General features: G+C 38.6%; 1 protein-coding gene across 6 annotated transcripts in view; it reads left to right on the forward strand.

Annotated features, from left to right (window-relative positions):
• The window catches only part of nlgn1 (neuroligin 1), an 82,175-nt gene that overhangs the window by 6,336 nt on the left and 53,595 nt on the right, over positions 1 to 22,244 (forward strand). For 3 of the 6 annotated variants that reach the window (XM_061976058.1, XM_061976061.1, XM_061976059.1), the window contains exons 2-3: positions 7,703 to 8,581; positions 12,118 to 12,177. The exons of 1 other annotated variant lie outside the window; for it this stretch is intronic. In XM_061976058.1, the coding sequence (XP_061832042.1) occupies positions 8,032 to 8,581; positions 12,118 to 12,177 (610 nt within the window). In that variant the 5' untranslated portion in view covers positions 7,703 to 8,031. The remainder of the gene's footprint in view (positions 1 to 7,702; positions 8,582 to 12,117; positions 12,178 to 22,244) is intronic. 2 more of the 6 variants (XM_061976060.1, XM_061976062.1) reach the window with 1 other exon arrangement.

A 22,244-nucleotide genomic window follows, 5' to 3' on the forward strand; every position in this document is an offset into this window, starting at 1 on the left:
GGAGAAAAAAAGTCCTCCTTTCTGTCCAATACCACATGAAAGTGGTTGGTTTTTGGCATTTTATTTGTCCAGCTTCCGTACTCATTTTTATACACTTTACAAGAAATACATTGGCGTCAAACTTGTGCACGCTATCTTTCTGAGACTCTTATTTTGTTAGCGCAGGCAGGATGAAACAGCGCTTTTATTGTGAAGACAGGAACTGTGCAGTCGGTCTTTAGAGTTTTGATGGAAGGTACGGCGCGAGAGTCTGTTGAAATCAAAAGTGTTTCTCGCCTTCCTGTCGGTCATTTTTTCATAATAATGGTCTCGCAGCGGGCAGCATGGAACAGGGGTTAGTGCATGTGCCTCTCAGTACGAAGGTCCTGAGTAGTCCTGAGTTCAATCCCGGGCTCAGGATCTTTCTGTGTGGAGTTTGCATGCTCTCCCCGTGACTGCGTGGGTTCCCTCCGGGTACTCCGGCTTGCTTCTACCTCCAAAGACATGCACCTGGGGATAGGTTGATTGGCAACACTAAATTGGCCCGAGTGTGTGAATGTGAGTGTGAATGTTGTCTGTCTATCTGTGTTGGCCATTCGATGAGGTGGCGAATTGTCCAGGGTGTACCCCGCCTTCCGCCCGATTGTAGCTGAGATAGGCTCTAGCGCCCCCCCGCGACCTCCAAGGGAATAAGCGGTAGAAAATGGATGGATGGATGAAAAAAATCACTCCATAAAAAGTAACACAACCAAAGTTATGGCCAGAGCTAAAATGTACCTGAAAGGTCGAAAAAAAAAATCCCCAAAATACTTGCAGGGCTAATACTTATTTATCTAAGGATGTGTTGAACGATCGGCAGCGATCAATATCGGACAATTTTAGTGTGATTTTCATGTGATTTTTAATGCAGATCACAAATGCAAATCCCCTCTGGCTGACACTGTTTATTTTTAGTCCCCTGGCTGAAAAGTGTATATGTATGTGTCTCCATACACAGTGTGGAGCCGCTCCCCGAATAATCATCACCTCATGATTAGGGATGTCCCGATCCAGGTTTTTGCACTTCCGATCCGATACCGATATTGTTTTTGCACTTCCGATCCGATACCGATACTGACCGATACCGATACTGACCGATACTGGCCTATCCGAGCATGTATTAAAGTTTAAAGTTATTTAGCCTACTTAGTTGTCAGAATCATGTTGAGAAGGGTTTTAGTACTCTTGATAACAACTAGCCAGCTGAATTAGGGAAGTTTGAATAATACACAATGGTTGGTAACAAGAAACTGACCTGTTTATTCAAGGATAAACACAAAATAGACAAAATTATACATGACAAACAGAAATGGCATCATTGAACTAGGGCTGGGCGATATGGCCTTTTTTTAATATTGCGATATTTTAAGGCCATATTGCGATACACGATATATATCTCGATATTTTGCCTTATCCTTGAATGAACACTTGATGCATATAATCACAGCAGTATGATGATTCTATGTGTCTACATTAAAACATTCTTCTTCATACTGCATTAAAATATGCTACTTTTAAACTTTCATGCAGAGAGGGAAATGACAACTAAAAAAAATCACTATTTTTTTCATACGGTGTTGATGTGGAAATGTTTGCCTCGGCATTTTGATGGTGTGGGCGTGTGGCACCGAATGGGGATAAGCTTCTCGACAGACGTTACAATATTTGAACAATGATGACGAAAACTGTTTTCTCTGTCGTGTCCGTGTGTCGAAAATTGTTATGCGCTTATTTTTTTATTTGATTTTGTGCGTGGCATAGATTTGCCGTGCGCAGAGGATGCTTGAGCAGGCGCGCACCTTAGCGGCTGCGCTAGCATCACAGCTAACGTTAGCCATGCTACTACCTCGCTTTCTGCTGTGAGAGGACGTATACGTATGTGACGTATGACGTGACAGTATGTGACGTATGACGTGACAGTATGTGACGTGTGTAAGAAGGTGCGCTCGCTGTCTGTAAGAGGGAGACACAGGAAAGAGTGAAAAGAGCCTGTCGTGTAATGCCAGCAGCTAAAAGCAACTGCGTGAGAATCCACAGACCTGTGGATGTGTTGAAGGTGTGCTGGAAAATGCGGAACGGAAATTAGGGAGCAGCAGAAAAGTGGAATGTATTATTTAAATCGGTGCGTTGGAAAACACAGACCGGAGTTTTTTTAAAACTGGATCTGGATCGGCATTTTCCCATGCCTTGCCGATACGCATTTTTTTGCAAATATCGGCGGCCGATCCGATCCAAATATCGGATCGGGACATCCCTACTCCTGATACATAGCAATTACAATAAAACATTTTCTTTGTTTATTTAATAAAATTACCGGCAATTAAAATGAATGACTTAATATTATAAAACAGAAAGTGTATGTATCATTTTATCGTAGGCTTTTTAGAGGTACTACATATAGAGTTGAATATAAATAAGAACGCATTCATTGCAGAGTAACACCATCTTTTGTTTCGCTGTGATTTTATATAGTTTGAAGATGATTCCCCAAAAGTAACATTTGAAATACAATACTTTTTAAATTTGACCAGACACCTTATGTATATTTGCACCAAATATCGGTATTGGATTGGTATCGCCGATACCAGCCTGAATTTGACTTGGTATCGGATCAGTAAGAAAATCAGTGTTATCGCAAATCACTACTAAACATGTTACACACAGAGAGCAAGTCAGGAGCCAGCATGCTAATAGCTAAACTAGCTTTAAACAACACCAAGAAATAAGTGTTTAGTAAAGTTTAAGAAATGTAGATAAAAGCATGTTGCAGCAGAAAGTAATCAGTTTATTAACAGCAAATTAATAAGTAGATTAATAAGAGTTGGAGAGAGGATAATGTAACAACTGTGTGTGGTTTTTGATTGATTGATTATTGAGACTTTTATTAGTAGATTGCACAGTACAGTACATATTCCGTACAATTGACCACTAAATGGTAACACCCTAATACGTTTTTCAACTTGTTTAAGTCGGAGGCCACGTTAATCAATTCATGATGTCAGCATTGTCACAGTCGGTACACCACACGTAGGAGGAGGCCGGATCCATCCATTAATCGAAGTGTCGATACCAAGGGTAGTATCAGTATATGATCAATACTAGATTGATTAGGTCGATATTTTCATTTTCTCAAAATATTTTTTGTTGTTTTTTTTGTTAATGATTACATTAATTTAGGTAATAATTCTCTGGACACAGGAAGACTTTGAGGGCAAAAACCAAAGGATTTAATTGAGTAGTACATAGTAGTTTTCGCTTGTTTACTTATTATGTATTATTTGCTTTGTTTTAAACAATTGTATGTTTTGAAAGAAAAATATTAAATATTGTGCTGATATTGTTACACTATCAATGGTACTCACCATAAATAAATGGAAACATTTGGTTAATAGATGTGATCGATTTGTATCGGTCGATCTCACATAAATGATCAGTATCGGAATTGGCAGCATAAAACCCTGATCTAAACATCCTTGGTCATTATTATTAATAATACTTATTTGTATTATTATTATATCAATGCATCATTAAACATTGAATTGCAAAGTATTGTTTATTTGTAGGGCTGCAACAACTAATCGATTAAATCGATTACAATCGATTATAAAAATAGTTGCCGATTAATTTAGTCATTGATTCGTTGGATCTATGCTATGCGCATGCGCAGTGGCAATTTTTTTAAATTTAATTTTTAAAAATGTTTTTATCTATTTTTTTTATAAACCTTTATTTATAAACTGCAACATGTACAAACAGCTGAGAAACAATAATCAAAATAAGTATGGTGCCAGTATGCTGTTTTTTTTCTTTCAATAAAATACTGGAAAGGATAGAAATGTAGTTTGTCTCTTTTATCCGATTATTAATTGATCAATCGAAGTAATAATCGACAGATTAATCGATTATCAAATTAATCGTTAGTTGCAGCCCTATGTATTTGTAGACATCAGAGCAGGTGGGAGGGCATGAGACAAGAAAGAATGACACCAGTAGTCATAACTGTCGCACAGCCTGTAGCAGAGGGGGAGGAAGCAAATACTAGAAATGCCCAAATAAGTACGTCCACCACACTGTGATGTCACAATGTGACGTGTGAGCACTAGAACTGGATGTAGTATGGACAAATAGGGCCAATTATTTTTAATGTATTTTTATTTTCTATTTTTCTTAATCCTTTTGTATGTGTTTTTCACTTTTCTAAACTTTTCTTTAAAGCCCTAACCAGGGATGAGGATTGCAAATTAGCCCGTGGCTAAAAGTCTTATGTACTTCGACATCGGTTACCTATGGGTAGCAATGTTTAATTATACTATCCCTGTCAAATAAATCCAATAAAATGTATCCACTGTTGAAAAAAGACAGCAAGGTAGCGTTCAGAGACTTCTAGAACTGCATGGGCCTTATGATTGGATGCTTTAGCATTGTTTAACACAAGTATCCATCCATCCATTTCTACCGCTTGTCCCTTTCGAGGTCGTGGGGGTGCTGGAGCCTATATCCAACATTGTAAAAACATTTACAAGTCAGAAAAGTCATGTCCCCTTTAACCAAGCGAGTAGGATCCAATCGAATAAACAACTTGAGAAGTTTGAGGAATAAATTAACACTGGTTGTTAGATGTGAAAAATTGTAGATGAACATTGACCTCACTCCCTTATACTGCCCCCAACACCACAGAATTTTGGAAAACTATTCCAATTTTATGTATTTATACAAATGTTATTTATTTATTCATTTAAAAAAAAAAAAACTATTTACTATATGTACGGTGATATCACTCTTGCCTTGTCTTTGCACTTTCTGCTTGCACTGCCTATGAATACCAAATACATAATATTGTTTACTGCTTGTAACACATTGATAAACCTTGGATAAAAGTAAATAAAGATGTTTATTTATAGCGTTATAGCAGTAGAGGGATGATACTTACAGCTTTGGAAGGGCTAAGTGTTATTTTTCAAACACTGCTCTACGTTTGTTACATCAGTGTTTTGTTTTATACAATTATTCATGCTGCTCCCTGACTGCTTGCTTCTTTCTTACATTTAAGTGCTCGTGCTTTGAACTACCTTCTATTTATTTTTTAAAGAATATGTTTAGTTTAGCCTTTAGCTGACGGTTGTACCGAATCAGTTACCATGGCAACACACATTTCACCACACTGCCCCCCTGTACCGGGATCTGACACTTTTAAAAGATTAAGTGTTTTTTTTTTTGCACAGGCACACTGCTTAGATGGCAAAGGGTTGTGGGATTAGTTTGTGTGCGGCATGGCGTGGAACGGAGGCGGTAAAGGTTTACATTTGTAGGGTCCTTAAAAACTTCAACATTATATATAAATCAACTTTGATTGATTGATGAGTGCATCCATTAAGACTAATGTGTTTATACCAGTACAGGTTTTGAAGTGAAATTGATATCGGATGCCGGTCCGATACCAGCAAAAAAATAAGCATTTACCGTATTTTTCGGACTATAAGTCGCAGTTTTTTTCATAGTTTGGCCGGGCTCCAGTGCGACTTACATATGTTTTTTTCCTTTTTTATTATGCATTTTCGGCAGGTGCGACTTATACTCCGGTGCGACTTATACTCCGAAAAATACGGTAATTATATCGGCTTGCATCTAAAAGCGTTCCGATACAAGCTGTCCTACAAGCGTGTTTACCTGTGTAAAGCTGGTACACTGCAAAAACGCATTAGTAGTATTAGTAGCATTAGTAACGCATAAAGTTAATGATTATTTGCAAAAAAAAAATGTTTATCCGTTTGAACATCAAATATGTTGTCTTTGTAGCATATTCAACTGAATATGGGTTGAAAAGGATTTGCAAATCATTGTATTCCGTTTATATTTACATCTAATACATACTTGCCAACCTTGAGACCTCCGATTTCGGCAGGTGGGGGGTGGGGGGCGTGGTAGGGGGGTGGGGCGGGGCGTGGTTGGGGGTGTGGTTAAGAGGGGAGGAGTATATTGACAGCTAGAATTCACCAAGTCAAGTATTTAATATATATATATATATATATATATATATATATATATATATATATATATATATATATATATATATATATACATACATACATACATACATACATACATACATACATATATATGTATGTATGCAGCCACGCTTCCGTCAGTCTACCCCAGGGCAGCTGTGGCTATGAAAGTAGCTTACCACCACCAGGTGTGAATGATGGGTTCTACATGTAAAGCGACTTTGGGTACTCAGAAAAGCGCTATATAAATCCCAGCTATTATTATTATATATATATATATATACATACATACATACATACATACATACATACATATATATATATATATCCTGAAAATATGCAAACAAAACTGTTTAGATAATTGATACTTCAAACTTGCATAAATAAATATTAAGGAATATAACATAACTTGGCTTCTGAGAGCTTCAAAATGTAATGAATAAAATGCTAAAGTTGTTGATAAACAAGCAATTATTTTAATAATTAAATATGGTCATTTTAAATGAATTATTATGATAATTTAAAATTAATTATTTCAAATATGTTTATTTTAATGTATAATTCTATGGCTAGATGTAATAAGGAGTCAGAAAAAATACAAATAAATATACAATTAATTTTGATGTTTTTCGCAAAATATAGTAAAAATGTATTTAGTTATTTAAAAAAAAATTAATAAATATATTTATTTTTAGGTAAGATAAACATAATAATACAATTTGTCTCTAGTCTGGATGACCCTGTTGTCCTCCCGTCGTGAAAAAAGGCTGTCCTCACTCAGGTCCTCATGGAGCTGGAGGGGGCGTGGCCTCCAGCTCCGGCTGAAAATCGGGAGATTTTCGGGAGAATATTTGTCCCGGGAGGTTTTCGGGAGAGGCGCTGAATTTCGGGAGTCTCCCGGAAAATTCGGGAGGGTTGGCAAGTATGATCTAACACAATTTCCCAACTCATATGGAAACGGGGTTTGTAGATTGTCTGTGTTAGCGCTTGTCCTAACAAGATCGCTAATACTTGGCTAATATCCAGGTCACGAGATGTAAATAGGGTATTGTTGGCGGATTTTGGATGTTTTTTAGAGGGTTTTATGGGCGGAATAGTGTCCATTAGCCGCATTGTTAGCCATCTCATACTTGTCGTATTTTACGATTTATCCATCCATCCATTTTCTACCGCTTATTCCCTTTGGGGTCGCGGGGGGCGCTGGAGCCTATCTCAGCTGCAATCGGGCGGAAGGCGGGGTACACCCTGGACAAGTCGCCACCTCATCGCAGGGCCAACACAGATAGACAGACAACATTCACACTCACATCCACACACTAGGGCCAATTTAGTGTTGCCAATCAACTTATCCCCAGGTGCATGTCTTTGGAAGTGGGAGGAAGCCGGAGTACCCGGAGGGAACCCACGCAGTCACGGGGAGAACATGCAAACTCCACACAGAAAGATCCCGAGCCCGGGATTGAACCCATGACTACTCAGGACCTTCGTATTGTGAGGCAGATTTACGATTTAGAATGCATAAAAAAAGAAAAACATCTGTGTTCTTATCTGACATAATGATAGGCAAAATTCCCCAAAAATATATACAGTATATATTTATTGTTTTTCCAAAGTAAAGTAAAGAGATGTTTTGTTCACACGTGTGTATTAATTGCATGTGCACATTCCTTGTTTTGCAGGGTCTTGCTAAAAAACAAGCACCTATCCTACTCTTCATTGTCACCTTCCAAAAGTAGAAAAATGGAAAGCCTTTTCATCGACCGGCTCGGTTAACTCTCGAGGAATGACGAAGAAGGATGTACCGTCATTATCGGATTCCTGAGGAATACTGAATTGATCGACGGGATATTGCGTTGACAAGAGCACGCCTATCTTCCCTGGCGTGGGTGTAACAAACTGACCTTTGAACTTTGGATTAGTCCTGCCGTCATTGACTCCCGTTTGAGTAATTTCATGTGAGGATGTCACAGGTGAGTACGCACAAGACTGATTGAATTGTGACAAACCAATGAGCACAAACACGGCGAACAAGTTTGGAGTAATGGCTCGGTGGGGGCAGCATCCAAGGACAGGCTGCCGACTACTCCAGCTCTTTGCTTTCGGCAGAAAAATGCGATACAGTTTGGAGCGTCACACTTACAAATGTCGCTCTTTGCTCTGGGTGCTTCTACTTCTGAGCCACACGTGTGCCGCGGAGGCCGACAAACACGACGACAACGACCTAGTGGTCACGACCCCGTATGGCAAGTTGCGTGGGATCAAGAAGGAGTTGAACAATGACATCCTGGGGCCCGTCGTGCAGTACCTGGGCGTCCCGTTTGCCGCCCCGCCCACAGGCGCGCGCCGCTTCCAGCCGCCCGAGCCGTTGGTGCCGTGGTCGGAGATCCGCAACGCCACCCACTTTGCCCCGGTGTGCCCTCAGAACATTGTTGACGGACGCCTTCCGGACGTGATGCTGCCTGTCTGGTTCACCAACAGTATCGACGTGGTGTCCACGTACGTCCAAGACCAGAGCGAGGATTGCCTCTACCTTAACATCTATGTTCCCACTGAAGATGGTAAGTTAGATCCACGGACTGTGGGTATAATGGTTGCTATAGCAACCGTAGAAGGCGTTGGTAAAAAAAAAAACATTTTGTCAGAGTGTCATCATGAGAGCGCATGAATTTGAGCATGTTTAATAAGCATGAAGTGTATTTGGTCATCTCTTTTGTTTTTACCAGTCATCAAAAAAGTTGACCAGCTTTCGTTATTGTCAGGAAATGACGTCAGAGTAGTGATACACAAACAAAAAGCTCGTAGTACTCCTGACTCAAACAGTCGTAGGCACGATCGGCTGCAACACACACTGCACCTCAACCCACCAACATAAAAGCACACATTACTTACACCATTTAACAAACCATTAAACAGTTAATCATAGCAATAAAAGTAAGACTATTTATTGTGTGAATGTTGAGGAGCGTTGACACATATGTCATACAGAACCAAAATTCTTCTTTAATCATTCCTATTTAAAACTGTTTTATGACACTGCAGTGTTCCCTCGATTATGGCCAAAATTACGTTCCAGACCTTCCTCGTGGTTGGTGAATTTCCATAGGGACGCTATTTATTTTATGATGTATATAAATATTGTATTAATTTGAGGTCTTTATGAACCCTATAAACGCTGGTAATAATATTTACCACATACAGTGGAACCTCGATTTACGAACTGAACAGGTTTTTGAAAAGTAGATCGAAAAGTTTATATAGTGAAGCAAAGTTCGCCACAAGAAACAATGTAAACATGAATAATATATTAAAATATATTACAAAATACCTATTCTGTCTCTGGTGGTTTTTCTACTCAGCTTTAAGTGTCGTAAAGAGCTTGGGAGCGACTTGTGACTTGAATTCCCTGGGAGGAACAGCTGGTCCAAACGCAACAATTACCTTCTGGTACCTGCTGATCTGTATTTGGGATCTGCATAAGTCCTGACAAATTGCGCGAGTCCACCTTTGGCGACACTGTAGGCTTCTTCTTTTTCTCTATCTTTATGTTATGGGACATTCATCCTCTGCTGTTGCCATTTCTAATCAATCAATCAATCAATCAAAGTTTATTTATATAGCTCTAAATCACGAGTGTCTCAAAGGGCTGCACAAGCCTCGACAACATCCTCGGCACATCTGAGCTGAGATGTGGGATCTACGGGATCTGATATAATATAAAGTAGTGCAAAGTTCTTACTTATATCTGTCAGCAAACTCGCCACGGAAACCGCTAAAACATACCGGTATAGTGAGTTTACATTATCCACCCAAGGAACTTTACAACAAAGATGACGGGGAGGAGACGCTATCGAATGTGAACCACGTAAATAAGACCGCCCACAAAAACGGCAAAAGGCTCGGCAAAAGTCCATATTTTAGTGAAGGTCCTGTATGTGCTACTCTGCCAACACGTGCACACACACAGAAGTCCCCTTGGTGCCCTCACCAACAATCAGAAATCATGAAAATCCTTAATTTTAACAACCATAGTGCTACAATAATAAACATTTAATAGAGAAAAATCCACTTACATTACATTAACATCTGCAAAGAAGCAGCTTTGTGTGCTGAATCAGTGGTAGTCTTCTCCCTCACTGTGAAAGAAGTCCGCTTTGACATTATTTTCCAGAAAAGTCCATTTTCTTTACAATTAAAAACTTGCGGTTGTACGAAGCCGGCTTCCCTAATCTCATCAATACGAGCAAGCCTAAAATGGCTGCCAACGGGACACAAAATGAATGAGCAAAGCGTTTGTACACAGAGGCTAATTTGGCACATTGTAAAAGTTTGTAAGTTCGATAGTAAGCAGCTTCCTCTGGGGTGTAGGTTCTGTACTAGAAACCTTAGAAGGCGCAGAAAATTTGGACGACATTGTAGGAATTCGAATCAATAATAAATATTTTTTCACAAAAACAAGCAAAGGCTACACTGCAAAAAGTCAGTGTTAAAAAACAAGAAAAAAAATTAAATACATTTGGGGTATTTTATTTGAACTAAGCCAAATTATCTGCCAATAGAACAAGAAAATTTGGCTTGTCAAGACTTTCCAAAACAAGTAAAATTAGCTAACTTCAATGAACCCAAAAATACCTTAAAATAAGTATATTCTCACTAATAACAAGTGCACTTTTCTTGGTAGGAAAAAAAAGAGACCTTTTTGCTCAATATGTTGACAAATATTCTTAAGTGAAGTAAATGCTAGTGCCATTATCTTGACATAATGATATGCGCTCAGCATTAGATTTTTTTTAAACCAGCAAACTTATACTAAAAACTAATTTATTGTTTAGTGGAAAGGCAACAAGGCAACCGCTTGTTACTCTCGGGGTCTCCTAGCCGCTCAGGCAAATCATATGATCTAAAAATGCATTTTTCCATCGACAACATGACATCATCGCGCCAAGTGCGTGCTCTTTCAGTCAATTAGTGCGCATATATACAATGTTTTAATTGTCATTTTCAAGAATTTATCCGAATGTGCATGATCTATTTCTGTTCAACATTGTTAGAAATGTTAAATGTTTAAATATTAACTGTCAGTTTACTGTACTGTGCCAACTGTACTACTATAGGAGTACGTATTTTCTATTGTTTCATTGAAAATAAAACAGCAAAGTCCATTTGGCTGTCATCCGTTTTAATTATGAGACACAATTGTGTCAAAGTCATGATTTTTTTGTTTCATGCTTGAAATGAGAAAGTATTACTTTGAAAAAGCAGTTTTACACTTGTGAGTGTTGATGACACAGCTTTGCAACAGTTGATATTCTAGTTTCAAGCATGTTTTACTCAATATAGGTCATCAAATCTCAGCAACAAGCTGCAATATCTTACTGAGATCATTTAGGACCAAAACCCTTAAAACAAGTAAAACACTCTTAACATAAAATCTGCTTAGTGAGAAGAATTATCTTATCAGACAGAACATAAGCAAATATCACCCTTATTTGAGATATTTAATCTTACTTAGATTTCAGTTTTTGCAGTGTACCAGGACAATCAGCTGCCCGCCATCAGCCAAGAGTGACGTGTTATGTTACGTGGGCAAAGGCTTCATAATACAAATATTTTATAATCCACGTAGATAAAAAATACCTATTTACAATTTTAAAATTGGCAATGTGAAGTGGAGAAGGAACACTGTACTACTAAGTTTTACTACTAATTTTTAAAACTGATTCTAAACATTGCAACATGAAAATTACATTTCTACATTCCAAAAATCCCAACTTTTAATTTGTAATTCGACATTTTCTGCAAAGCATTTCAGGTCCGCTTTTCAGCATTCACATGTTATTTCTACACTAATTACCTTTTTTAGTTGTTATCCTTAAATATTGTGGTTAACGAAACAGTGCTCTAAGAATATGGTGCTTTTAAAAATATTCCCCCAATTCATATTTTTTTGTTTTACAAACAGTCAGGTGTTTTTGTGATGTGTTTGTGTTTGCGTCTGTGTGTGTGCGTGTTTGTGTGTGTGTGCATGCTAAAACATCTGTGCATTTTGTGTCGAGGGGGCCACATGTTATTTTTTAGTGTTCTATTCATTTTACAGTCAAAAGAATATCCAAGGAATGTGCAAGAAAACCGGGCAAGAAAATGTGTAGACATGGAGGTATGTATTATTAAATGCAAATAACGCAAACAGAAAACAATGTGTGGGGCCGGAGAAAGACAACAAGTTGTAAGTTACACGTTCTAACTTAAGCTATGGTGTGTGGGGGGGTGTTTCCAGTTTTAGGCATGCACACTGTACAGTACGTCTTGTAAATGTGTGTGTGCACGTTCACACACGCGCACACAGCGGGGAACATCAACTTGAAAATATGACAGGACTACATGATATGTTATTAAGTACAAGGGATTCAACGATATGAAAATGTCATATCACGGTTATCATTATTATCGCGGTGTAGTTGAAAGTGCTTATAACGTATTCATACCCACACTGACTAACCAAGTTTTATTTAAAAAAAAAAATCTGATAAATTGACACACAATATACTTTCTTGGCGGAAGAAACATTAAATATTGTCCTGGATTCTTAAAGGGGAACTGCACTTTTTTAGGGGAATTTTGCCTATCACTCACAATCCTTATGTAAGAGAAGAACACATGTTTTTTTTGTATTAAAGTTAAAGTTAAAGTACCAATGATTGTCACACACACACTAGGTGTGGCAAAATTATTCTCTGCATTTGACCCATCACCCTTGATCACCCCCTGGGAGGTGAAGGGAGCAGTGAGCAGCAGTGGTGGCCGCGCCCGGGAATCATTTTTGGTGATTTAACCCCCAATTCCAAACCTTGATGCTGAGTGCCAAGCAGGGAGTCCCATTTTTATAGTCTTTGGTATGATTCGACTGGGGTTTGAACTCACAACCTACCGATTTTAAGACGGACACTCTAATCAAGTGGTCCCCAACCACCAGGCGGCGGCCCGGTACCGGTCCGTGGACCTATTGGTACCGGGCCGCACAAGAAATTAAAAAAAAAAAAATAAAGTTTTTATTTTTTATTAAATCAACATAAAAAACACAATATATACATTATATATCAACATAGATCAATACAGTCTGCAGGGATACAGTCCGTAAGCACACATGATTGTATTTCTTTATGACAAAAAAAAAAAATAGCATACATCTCCCCCCCAAATTTTCAAGTGTTGACCGGTCCGCAGCTACAAAAAGGTTGGGGACCACTGCTCTAACCTGTAATCTAAATCGTAAATAAATGCGATCAAAAGTCTGCTTACAATGTAGTAACCGGCACATTTATAATATAATTTAATATTTACGTATTTTGCTCATTTTAGGCATACGCAGCGCATTAATTTCAAAAACGCCTCGCAACGTTTGCTTTTTTTAACATCATTGATTATTACTCACTGCAGACTTCATGAGAGCCAACAAACAAAATAAAACATCTTTTACCGTAAAATTTCTGCTGTCATTAGGATGCCGATTGATAGAATCTTGATATATTCCCGTTGAGATGACGAATGAGTCATAATCCTCGCGAAGAAGAGGGGAGTGGAACCAAGCGTCTTTTCGTGTCGTTTTCTCCATATCCAGGTCTAAATTGGCTGTCAAAGTGTACCAACTTGTCAGAATACGTCTTCATCCTTCTACTATCCAGGTGAGAGGCATGATTTATGATTTAGAATAAACTTTCATGAGCAAGGAAGCCAGGAAGCAGCTTGCCACTCAATGATGTGAATACAAGCTTGTGATCATGGCGCCGCTATAAATAGTTTGTCTGTTATAGCACCTATAATAACAATATCATTAATACTTGGTTAATATTCAAGTCAAGATGGCGCTTTTTGGATAGTTATTTATTGGGTTTCATGGGCGGAATAGAGGACCTCCCTTTGGCGCCGTTGTAAGCATACTTTTATACACGTTTATTTACGAGTTAAAATCATACTTGCCAACCCTCCCGAATTTTCCGGGAGACTCCCGAAATTCAGCGCCTCTCCCGAAAACCTCCCGGGACAAATATTCTCCCGAAAATCTCCCGATTTTCAGCCGGAACTTGAGGCCACGCCCCCTCCAGCTCCATGCGACCTGAGTCAGGACAGCCTTTTTTCATGACGGGAGGACAACAGGGTGACAAGAACTAAATCATCTAGACTATAGATAAATTGTATTATTATGTTCATCTTACCTAAAAATAAATATATATATTAATAATAAAAAAAAAAAATGTTTTTACTATATTTAGCTAAAAACATCAAAATTAATTATATTTTTATTTGTATTTTTTCGGACTCCTTATTACACTCAGCCATAGAATTATACATTAAAATAAACATATTTGAAATAATTGATTTTAAATGATCATAATAATTCATTTAAAATGACCATATTTAATTATTAAAATAATTGCTTGTTTATCAACAACTTTAACATTTTATTCATTACATTTTGAAGCTCTCAGAAGCCAAGTTATGTTATATTCCTTAATATTTATTTATGCAAGTTTGAAGTATCAATTATCTAAACACAGTTTTGTTTGCATATTTTCAGGATGTAGATAATATATATATATATAATGAAATACATGACTTGGTGAATTCTAGCTGTCAATATACTCCTCCCCTCTTAACCACGCCCCCCCAACCCCCCACCCCCACACCTCCCGAAATTGGAGGTCTCAAGGTTGGCAAGTATGGTTAGAATACATTAAAAAAATAAATTTGTCGTCAACGAAAGGCAAAATTAAATAAAAAAAAGTGCAGTTCCCCTTTAAGAGCCCTATTTCTGAGTGTTTAGATGTTTTAATTTTTATTTAAATGTGCCTTATGTACGGTTTATGTGACGTCACGCGACTTCTCTTGCTTTTGTTGATAGCTTTGTCTTTGTCTATAAAGTAGTGGAGAAAAAACATTCACTGTCGTATAGCTCGATCACTCTTTGCCAAGAGAGAACAGCTTGTAGGTTAAATGTGCACAATTGATAATCTCGTTGCTTAGACAGTAATGTGTTTATATACAGGTTTTGCCTCATCCCTCACTTAAAGCAGGAGTGAAGAATGCACTACTACGGTGAAGACATGATTCGTTCGAAAGAGAAAGAGATGATACAGTATTATCTGCTCACAGATGTTACTGGTGGTTGTCCTGAATAAATTAACCAACACCCACTCATAATTCTTCAATCACACACAGGATTCTCACGGGAGTGAGGCAAAAACTAACCCAGACCTACTGTAAGCATACTTGCCAACCCTCCCGATTTTTCCGGGAGACTCCCGAATTTCAGTGCCCCTCCCGAAAATCTCCCGGGGCAACCATTCTCCCGAATTTCTCCCGATTTTCACCCGGACAACAATATTAAGGGCGTGCCGTGATGGCACTGCCTTTAGCGTCCTCTACATCCTGTCGACGCGTCCGCTTTATCACCACACAAACAGCGTGCCGGCCCAGTCACATGTTGTATGCGGCTTCTGCATACACACGAAAGTGACTGCAAGACATACTTGATCAACAGTCATACAGGTCACACTGAGGGTGGCCTTATAAACAACTTTAACACTGTTACAAATATGCGCCACACTGTGAACCCACACCAAACAAGAATGACAAACACATTTCGGGAGAACATCCGCACCGTAACACAACAGAACAAATACCCAGAATCCCTTGCATCCCTAACTCTTCCGGGCTACAATATACACGGCCGCTACCACCAAACCCCGCGCCCCAACCCCGCCCACCTCAAACCCCCCCACAATCTCCCGAATTCGAAGGTCTCAAGGTTGGCAAGTATGACTGTAAGTTTAGTTTGGTATGTCGTTTCTTAATAGAGAAAGACATTGATGTCTCTTGTTTTCATGTTAGCGTTTAAGCCGGCTAGCAAGTTAGCGTTAGTCGGTCCGTGAGTTTATCAAAGTGCGACTATCAATCACATTTTTTTCAATAATTTTTATTTAAGACAGTAATACCAACTGTCACAACTTTTACCACATACATTAATATAGTTTATCATTACAAACTTAAATTTTACTGCAGACAACTATGGTTGCCTGCTTGTAGCTGTGAAACCACGTATAAATATTATCATACATTGGGGTGTAACGGTAGACCATCATCACGGTTCCGTATAGACTTCACTTTTAAGGTCACAGTTCGGTTCATTTTGGGTACAGTAAAAACTAAATGACTTACCGGTACATTAAACTGTCTAGCTTTTAGGTAAAACAACTTAATTGATTTAAAAAAATAATAATAAAAGCGTAAAATCTGACCGAGGCCTCTTTTGTATGTGTAGCCAAAGCAACTCCAGTCTGAACGATCAGGTCGCGTTCATCCAACCTATGGCCTTTTTCACACTGCATGTCAATCCCGATTTTTTCCCCCCATATGTGACCTGTATGGGATTTTTTCACTTCAATGTGAACAGTGCAATTCAACATTTTTCAAATCTGACCCAGGCCTCTTTCGTATGTGGATATACAGTAAATCAGATATGTATTGACTGTGACTGCAGTCTGAACGATCGGATTACGTTCATCTGACATGTACGTCATCAAATAGCGTCATAATTATTCACCCAAAAAAACATCCGCAAAATAAAAAAATTGACAAAACAGACAAAAATATTGTTCTAGAAACTCGCGTCATGTTCCACCTCTTTTGTCTCCGACTGCTCGCACACAAGTTCTTCGAAGCAGACCTTGCAACAAATATCCCATTATCCATAATCCCTTTGTCATACAAGGATGTATGTCTTTCTCTTTTCTGTGCGTTCTACATAGTATAACAAACTGCTAGCACAAGGCAGTTAACAATGTAATGTAATAATAAAAGCGTAAAATCTGACCGAGGCCTCTTTTGTATGTGTAGCCAAGGCAACTCCAGTCTGAACGATTAGGTCGCGTTCATCCAACCTATGGCCTTTTTCACACTGCATGTCAATCCCGATTTTTTTCCCCCATATGTGACCTGTATGGGATTTTTTCACGTCAACGTGAACAGTGCAATTCAACATTTTTCAAATCTGACCCAGGCCTCTTTTGTATGTGGATATAAATCAGATATGTATGGACTGTGACTGCAGTCTGAACGATCGGATTACGTTCATCTGACATGTACGTCATCAAATAGCGATAAGCGTCATAATTATTCACCAAAAAAACATTTGCAAAATAAAAAATTGACAAAACAGACAAAAATATTGATTCTAGGAACTCGCGTCATGTTCCACCTCTTTTGTCTCCGACTGCTCGCACACAAGTTCTTCAAAGCAGACCTTGCAACAAATGACCCATTATCCATAATCCCTTTGTCATACAAGGATGTATGTCTTTCTCTTTTCTGTGCGTTCTACGTAGTATAACAAACTGCTAGCACAAGGCAGTTAACAATGTAATGTAATAATAAAAGAGTAAAATCTGACCAAGGCTTTTTTTGTATGTGTAGCCAAGGCAACTCCAGTCTGAACGATCAGGTCGCGTTCATCCAACCTATGGCCTTTTTCACACTGCATGTCAATCCCGATTTTTTCCCCCAATATGTGACCTGTATGGAATTTTTTCACGTCAATGTGAACAGTGCAATTCAACATTTTTCAAATCTGACCCAGGCCTCTTTTGTATGTGGATATAAATCAGATATGTATGGACTGTGACTGCAGTCTGAACGATCGGATTACGTTCATCTGACATGTACGTCATCAAATAGCGATAAGCGTCATAATTATTCACCAAAAAAAACATCCGCAAAATAAAAAATTGACAAAACAGACAAAAATATTGTTCTAGAAACTCGCGTCATGTTCCACCTCTTTTGTCTCCCGACTGCTCGCACACAAGTTCTTCGAAGCAGACCTTGCAACAAATATCCCATTATCCATAATCCCTTTGTCATACAAGGATGTATGTCTTTCTCTTTTCTGTGCGTTCTACATAATATAACAAACTGCTAGCACAAGGCAGTTAACAATGTAATAATTGGGATGCTATTTAGTTTTGCTATTACCGTATTTTTTGGACTATAAGTCGCTCCGGAGTATAAGTCGCACCGGCCGAAAATGCATAATAAAGAAGGAAAAAAACATATATAAGTCGCACTGGACTATAAGTCGCATTTTTTGGGGAAATGTATTTGATAAAAGCCAACACCGAAAATATAGACATTTGAAAGGCAATTTAAAATGAATAAAGAATAGTGAACAACAGGCTGAATAAGTGTACGCTATATGAGGCATAAATAACCAACTGAGAACGTGCCTGGTATGTTAACGTAACATATTATGGTAAGAGTCATTCAAATAACTATAACATATAGAACATGCTATACGTTTACCAAACAATCTGTCACTCCTAATCGCTAAATCCCATGAAATCTTATACGTCTAGTCTCTTACGTGAATGAGCTAAATAATATTATTTGATATTTTACGGTAATGTGTTAATAATTTCACACATAAGTTGCTCCTGAGTATAAGTCGCACCCCCGGCCAAACTATGAAAAAAACTGTGACTTATAGTCCGAAAAATACGGTAACTTTGCTATTCTGCCGATAAAGCCCTCTAAAAACACACCACAACCTTCAACAATGTTTTATATACATGCTGTAAACGTGCAGTAGCAGACACATTCATGACAACATGTTGCAGTATTGCTTGTATTCCGTCACGTTCCTTCTTCCCGGAAGTGAAAACCAGTGGTGGTCAACCAAGCCAAGATGGCTGTTGTGCAGCAAACACCGTACAAACTATCTTGAGTACGCAAGGGCTCTTCCTGCAAAAAACAGATACGAGCAAAAAAGTGTAAGTTTGCAATGGATAAGATACTTTTACTTAGAAAAAAAAGATTTGTTGAGTGATATCAGGTGTTATCCGTCGGTGGAGTTCACAAGACATGTCAACTATCTTGTGCTCCAGACATCATTCTACACGACAAAACAGATGAACACTTGGAAAAGCATGATGCCTACAACTTCTTTGTGTGTGGCTGCATCAAAGAAATTGGTATCAGGACTCTCCCGTATAACAGTGAATCGTTTTTTCTCGGATACTGTTGCATTTCATGATTTAGCTTTGCGTTTTGCAATTAAACTAGGACCCAACAGCTTGACACCCGTGACCGCATATCAATTTAACAGACAATTACTGAATCATCACCATATTGGATTTTTGTCCTGTTGTATGTACTATGACACATTTTGGTACAAAATAAACAAGAAGGGAGACATACAAGTACCTTTCTGACAAAGTATCAGTGGCTCAGACTTTCTGGTTTCTGTTTGTTAAAAAAAATAATACTTCAATGGGAAATACTAAATGAGTAAAGTATATTAAAAATATATCAAACAAACCTTTAACGTAGTGGTTACTGCAAATTCGTGCTTCGACTTTGCTCCCTTGTACTGGAGTGCGTGCCACTTTTGTCGTCGTCTTTTGTAAAATCTTACACTCTTCTTGATTACCTCTAGACGAACTGTGAAGAAACGTTTATCCTTTTCGCGATTTTAACGGTTCCTACAGCTGAAAACTTTGCAATCATAGGGCATTTTTCTTCGAAAATACCAATTGAGAACAGTTGCTGCTTGACAATCACGCATATTTAATGAGCCAGACATGACATCATTCACATCCAAGCAATTATTTATCATTTTAAGCATTACCGAAGCTTCTTTCCTTGGCACATTGATTTCACAGAGGGCATAGCAACGAATGCTACTAGCGTCAACAACAACAACTTTGTGGGAACCACAGATAAGTACTTTGGGACAAATGATATACCAGAACCTTATCTTTTTTAGCCTGAATATATGGAAGATGAGCTACAACTTTTAAAAGCTGGGTGCTCGGCAGATTCAGCCATAGTGAAACACTAAGTAAGAGCATGTAGCAACAACAATTTGACAAAACTCTCTAATGGAAAGGTTGTATTTTTCAGCACAGACTTTACTCCTTGTTTAGCTGGTAAATTCAACATAACCCCCAGTCCTCAGGTAAAAAATGCTAGGACGAAACAATCATCTTGCTGCGTCTTCCCTAGCAATGTCGTCAAGTTGAGGGCCAGATATGTCGGTCCTGATTTTAAGCTGGTAGCATTTAGAATTTCTAAGATTCAAAATGTTCCATACTCAAAGGTGGTCCAGCAATAGCAACTCCAGTCGCTGATAGCATGCCCGTCGGCTCTCTATTGTAGTCCAAGGCACTGCGAGCGAGGCGTTGTGTCATTATGCTAGAAAAGTAGTTCCTCTGTGTTATCTCCTACAATAACAATGTTGCTATACCTTGGTTAATATGCAGGTCATGACAAGTAAATGGAGAATTGTTGGAGGGTTTTGGAGAATCCCCATTACCTGCCTTGTCAGTGGCCTCGTGCTAGCAGTTTTTCACTATTCAGAACGCACAGAAAAAGGAAAGTCGTGTGTTCTTGTCTCTAATTAGGATTGTGAATGATAGGCACATTTTTTTAAGTGCAGTTGAGTTGAAGTTTGAGAAAACTGGTTGCACAAAATCCTTAAACTTGCCACAAATGCATCAGGAGTGGCCTACATGAATCAGAGCCATGTCTACTTCACTGCAGAGCGTGTGACGTCATGTTTGGTGCACATTCGGGTCACTTCTAGGGCCCATTCCATCCACATTATACGTCACATTTTTGTAATGGCAACATTAAAAAAGATCCTATTTAACAAGAAAATCCAAATTGGCCATCACACCCTGCAGCTTTTTGTGTCCTATTTATAAAGATAGTTCCCGAGGCTCCTGCCTGATATTGTCTCCCCAAATCAGGTGTATTTTTACTTGAAAGTATTCTTTGGTTTAGCTCCTAGCAAGTTCTGGAGAGGACTGGTTGATTTTCATTGATACAGGTATCTTTGTATCGTTGTGTTGCAAGTTTTCAATCTGTTAGATTGCTCCTGACCAGTTTGGAGTTGCATGGAAAATTATTTAATTCCCTTGTTAATTTACCTTCTCGTTCACTAGGATGTGGCGGATATTTTTGCACTATTATCTTAGTCCTTACTACTAGGGATGATGTTCGAAAACCGGTTCTCCCGATGCTTCGATAAGAGAAGAACCGATTCCATGGATTCAAATCCCTTTTTGAGAACCGGTTCCCGTTATCGAAGCCACTATACAGTATTTTCGCGACCATAGGGCGAGGGGCAGAGCAGAAAAGAAATGGCAGATCAACTGGTCTAAAAGGGGGGTCTATTTAAAGGCTAGAGCAGGGGTGCTCATTACGTCGATCGCGATCTACCGGTCGATCTCGGAGGGTGTGTGAGTCGATCACCAGCCAGGCATTAAAAAAATAGTCCTAAAAATGAGCGGTCATAAATCTTCACTATGACGTCACTTTCGTCACTTGATTGACATTCACGGCACCCGAGGGTCTTCTGAGATGACGCTGGCTGCTGCCAGCTCATTAAAATTACCGACTGGCAGGCGAGAAACACTTTATTTCAACAGACTCTGGCGCCGTACCTGTCGTCAAAACTCCAAAGACCGACTGCACAGTTGCACAATAAAATCTCTGCTTCATCCTGCCTGCGCTACCAAAATAAGAGTCTCAGAAAGCTGGCGTGTACAAGCTTGCAAGCTACGGAGTTTGCCGACAATGTATTTCTTGTAAAGTGTATACTAAGGAGTACGGAAGCTGGACAAATAAGATGCCAAAAACCAACCACTTTCATGTGGTATTGGACAGAAAGGAGGACTTTTTTTCTCCTCCATTCGAAAATGCGGACGTTATCATCACCACTGTCTGATTCCAATCAATGCAAGTCATCAGAATCAGGTAATACACCAACTTATATTCTTGTCTTCATGAAAGAAAGGAATCTATATGTCTTAAACATGCTTGTATTATCTTTAACCACCTTTAACTTGTTAACAATATTAACTATATGTGTTAAACATGCTTGTATTATCTGTAAACACCTTTAACTTGTTAACAATATTAACTATATGTATTAAACATACTTGTATTATCATTAAACACCTTTAATGTATTAACAATATTAACTATATGTGTTAAACATGCTTGCATTATCATTAAACACCTTTAACTTGTTAACAAAAACATATATTTCATAAATAAGTAAATATAAATTATATATATGAATGAGGTAGATCCCCACGACTTGATCAATTGAAAAGTAGCTCGCCTGCAGAAAAAGTGTGAGCACCTCTGGGCTAGAGTATACAAATG

Source organism: Nerophis lumbriciformis, linkage group LG14, assembly GCF_033978685.3.
Source record: "Nerophis lumbriciformis linkage group LG14, RoL_Nlum_v2.1, whole genome shotgun sequence".
Taxonomy (NCBI): domain Eukaryota; kingdom Metazoa; phylum Chordata; class Actinopteri; order Syngnathiformes; family Syngnathidae; genus Nerophis; species Nerophis lumbriciformis.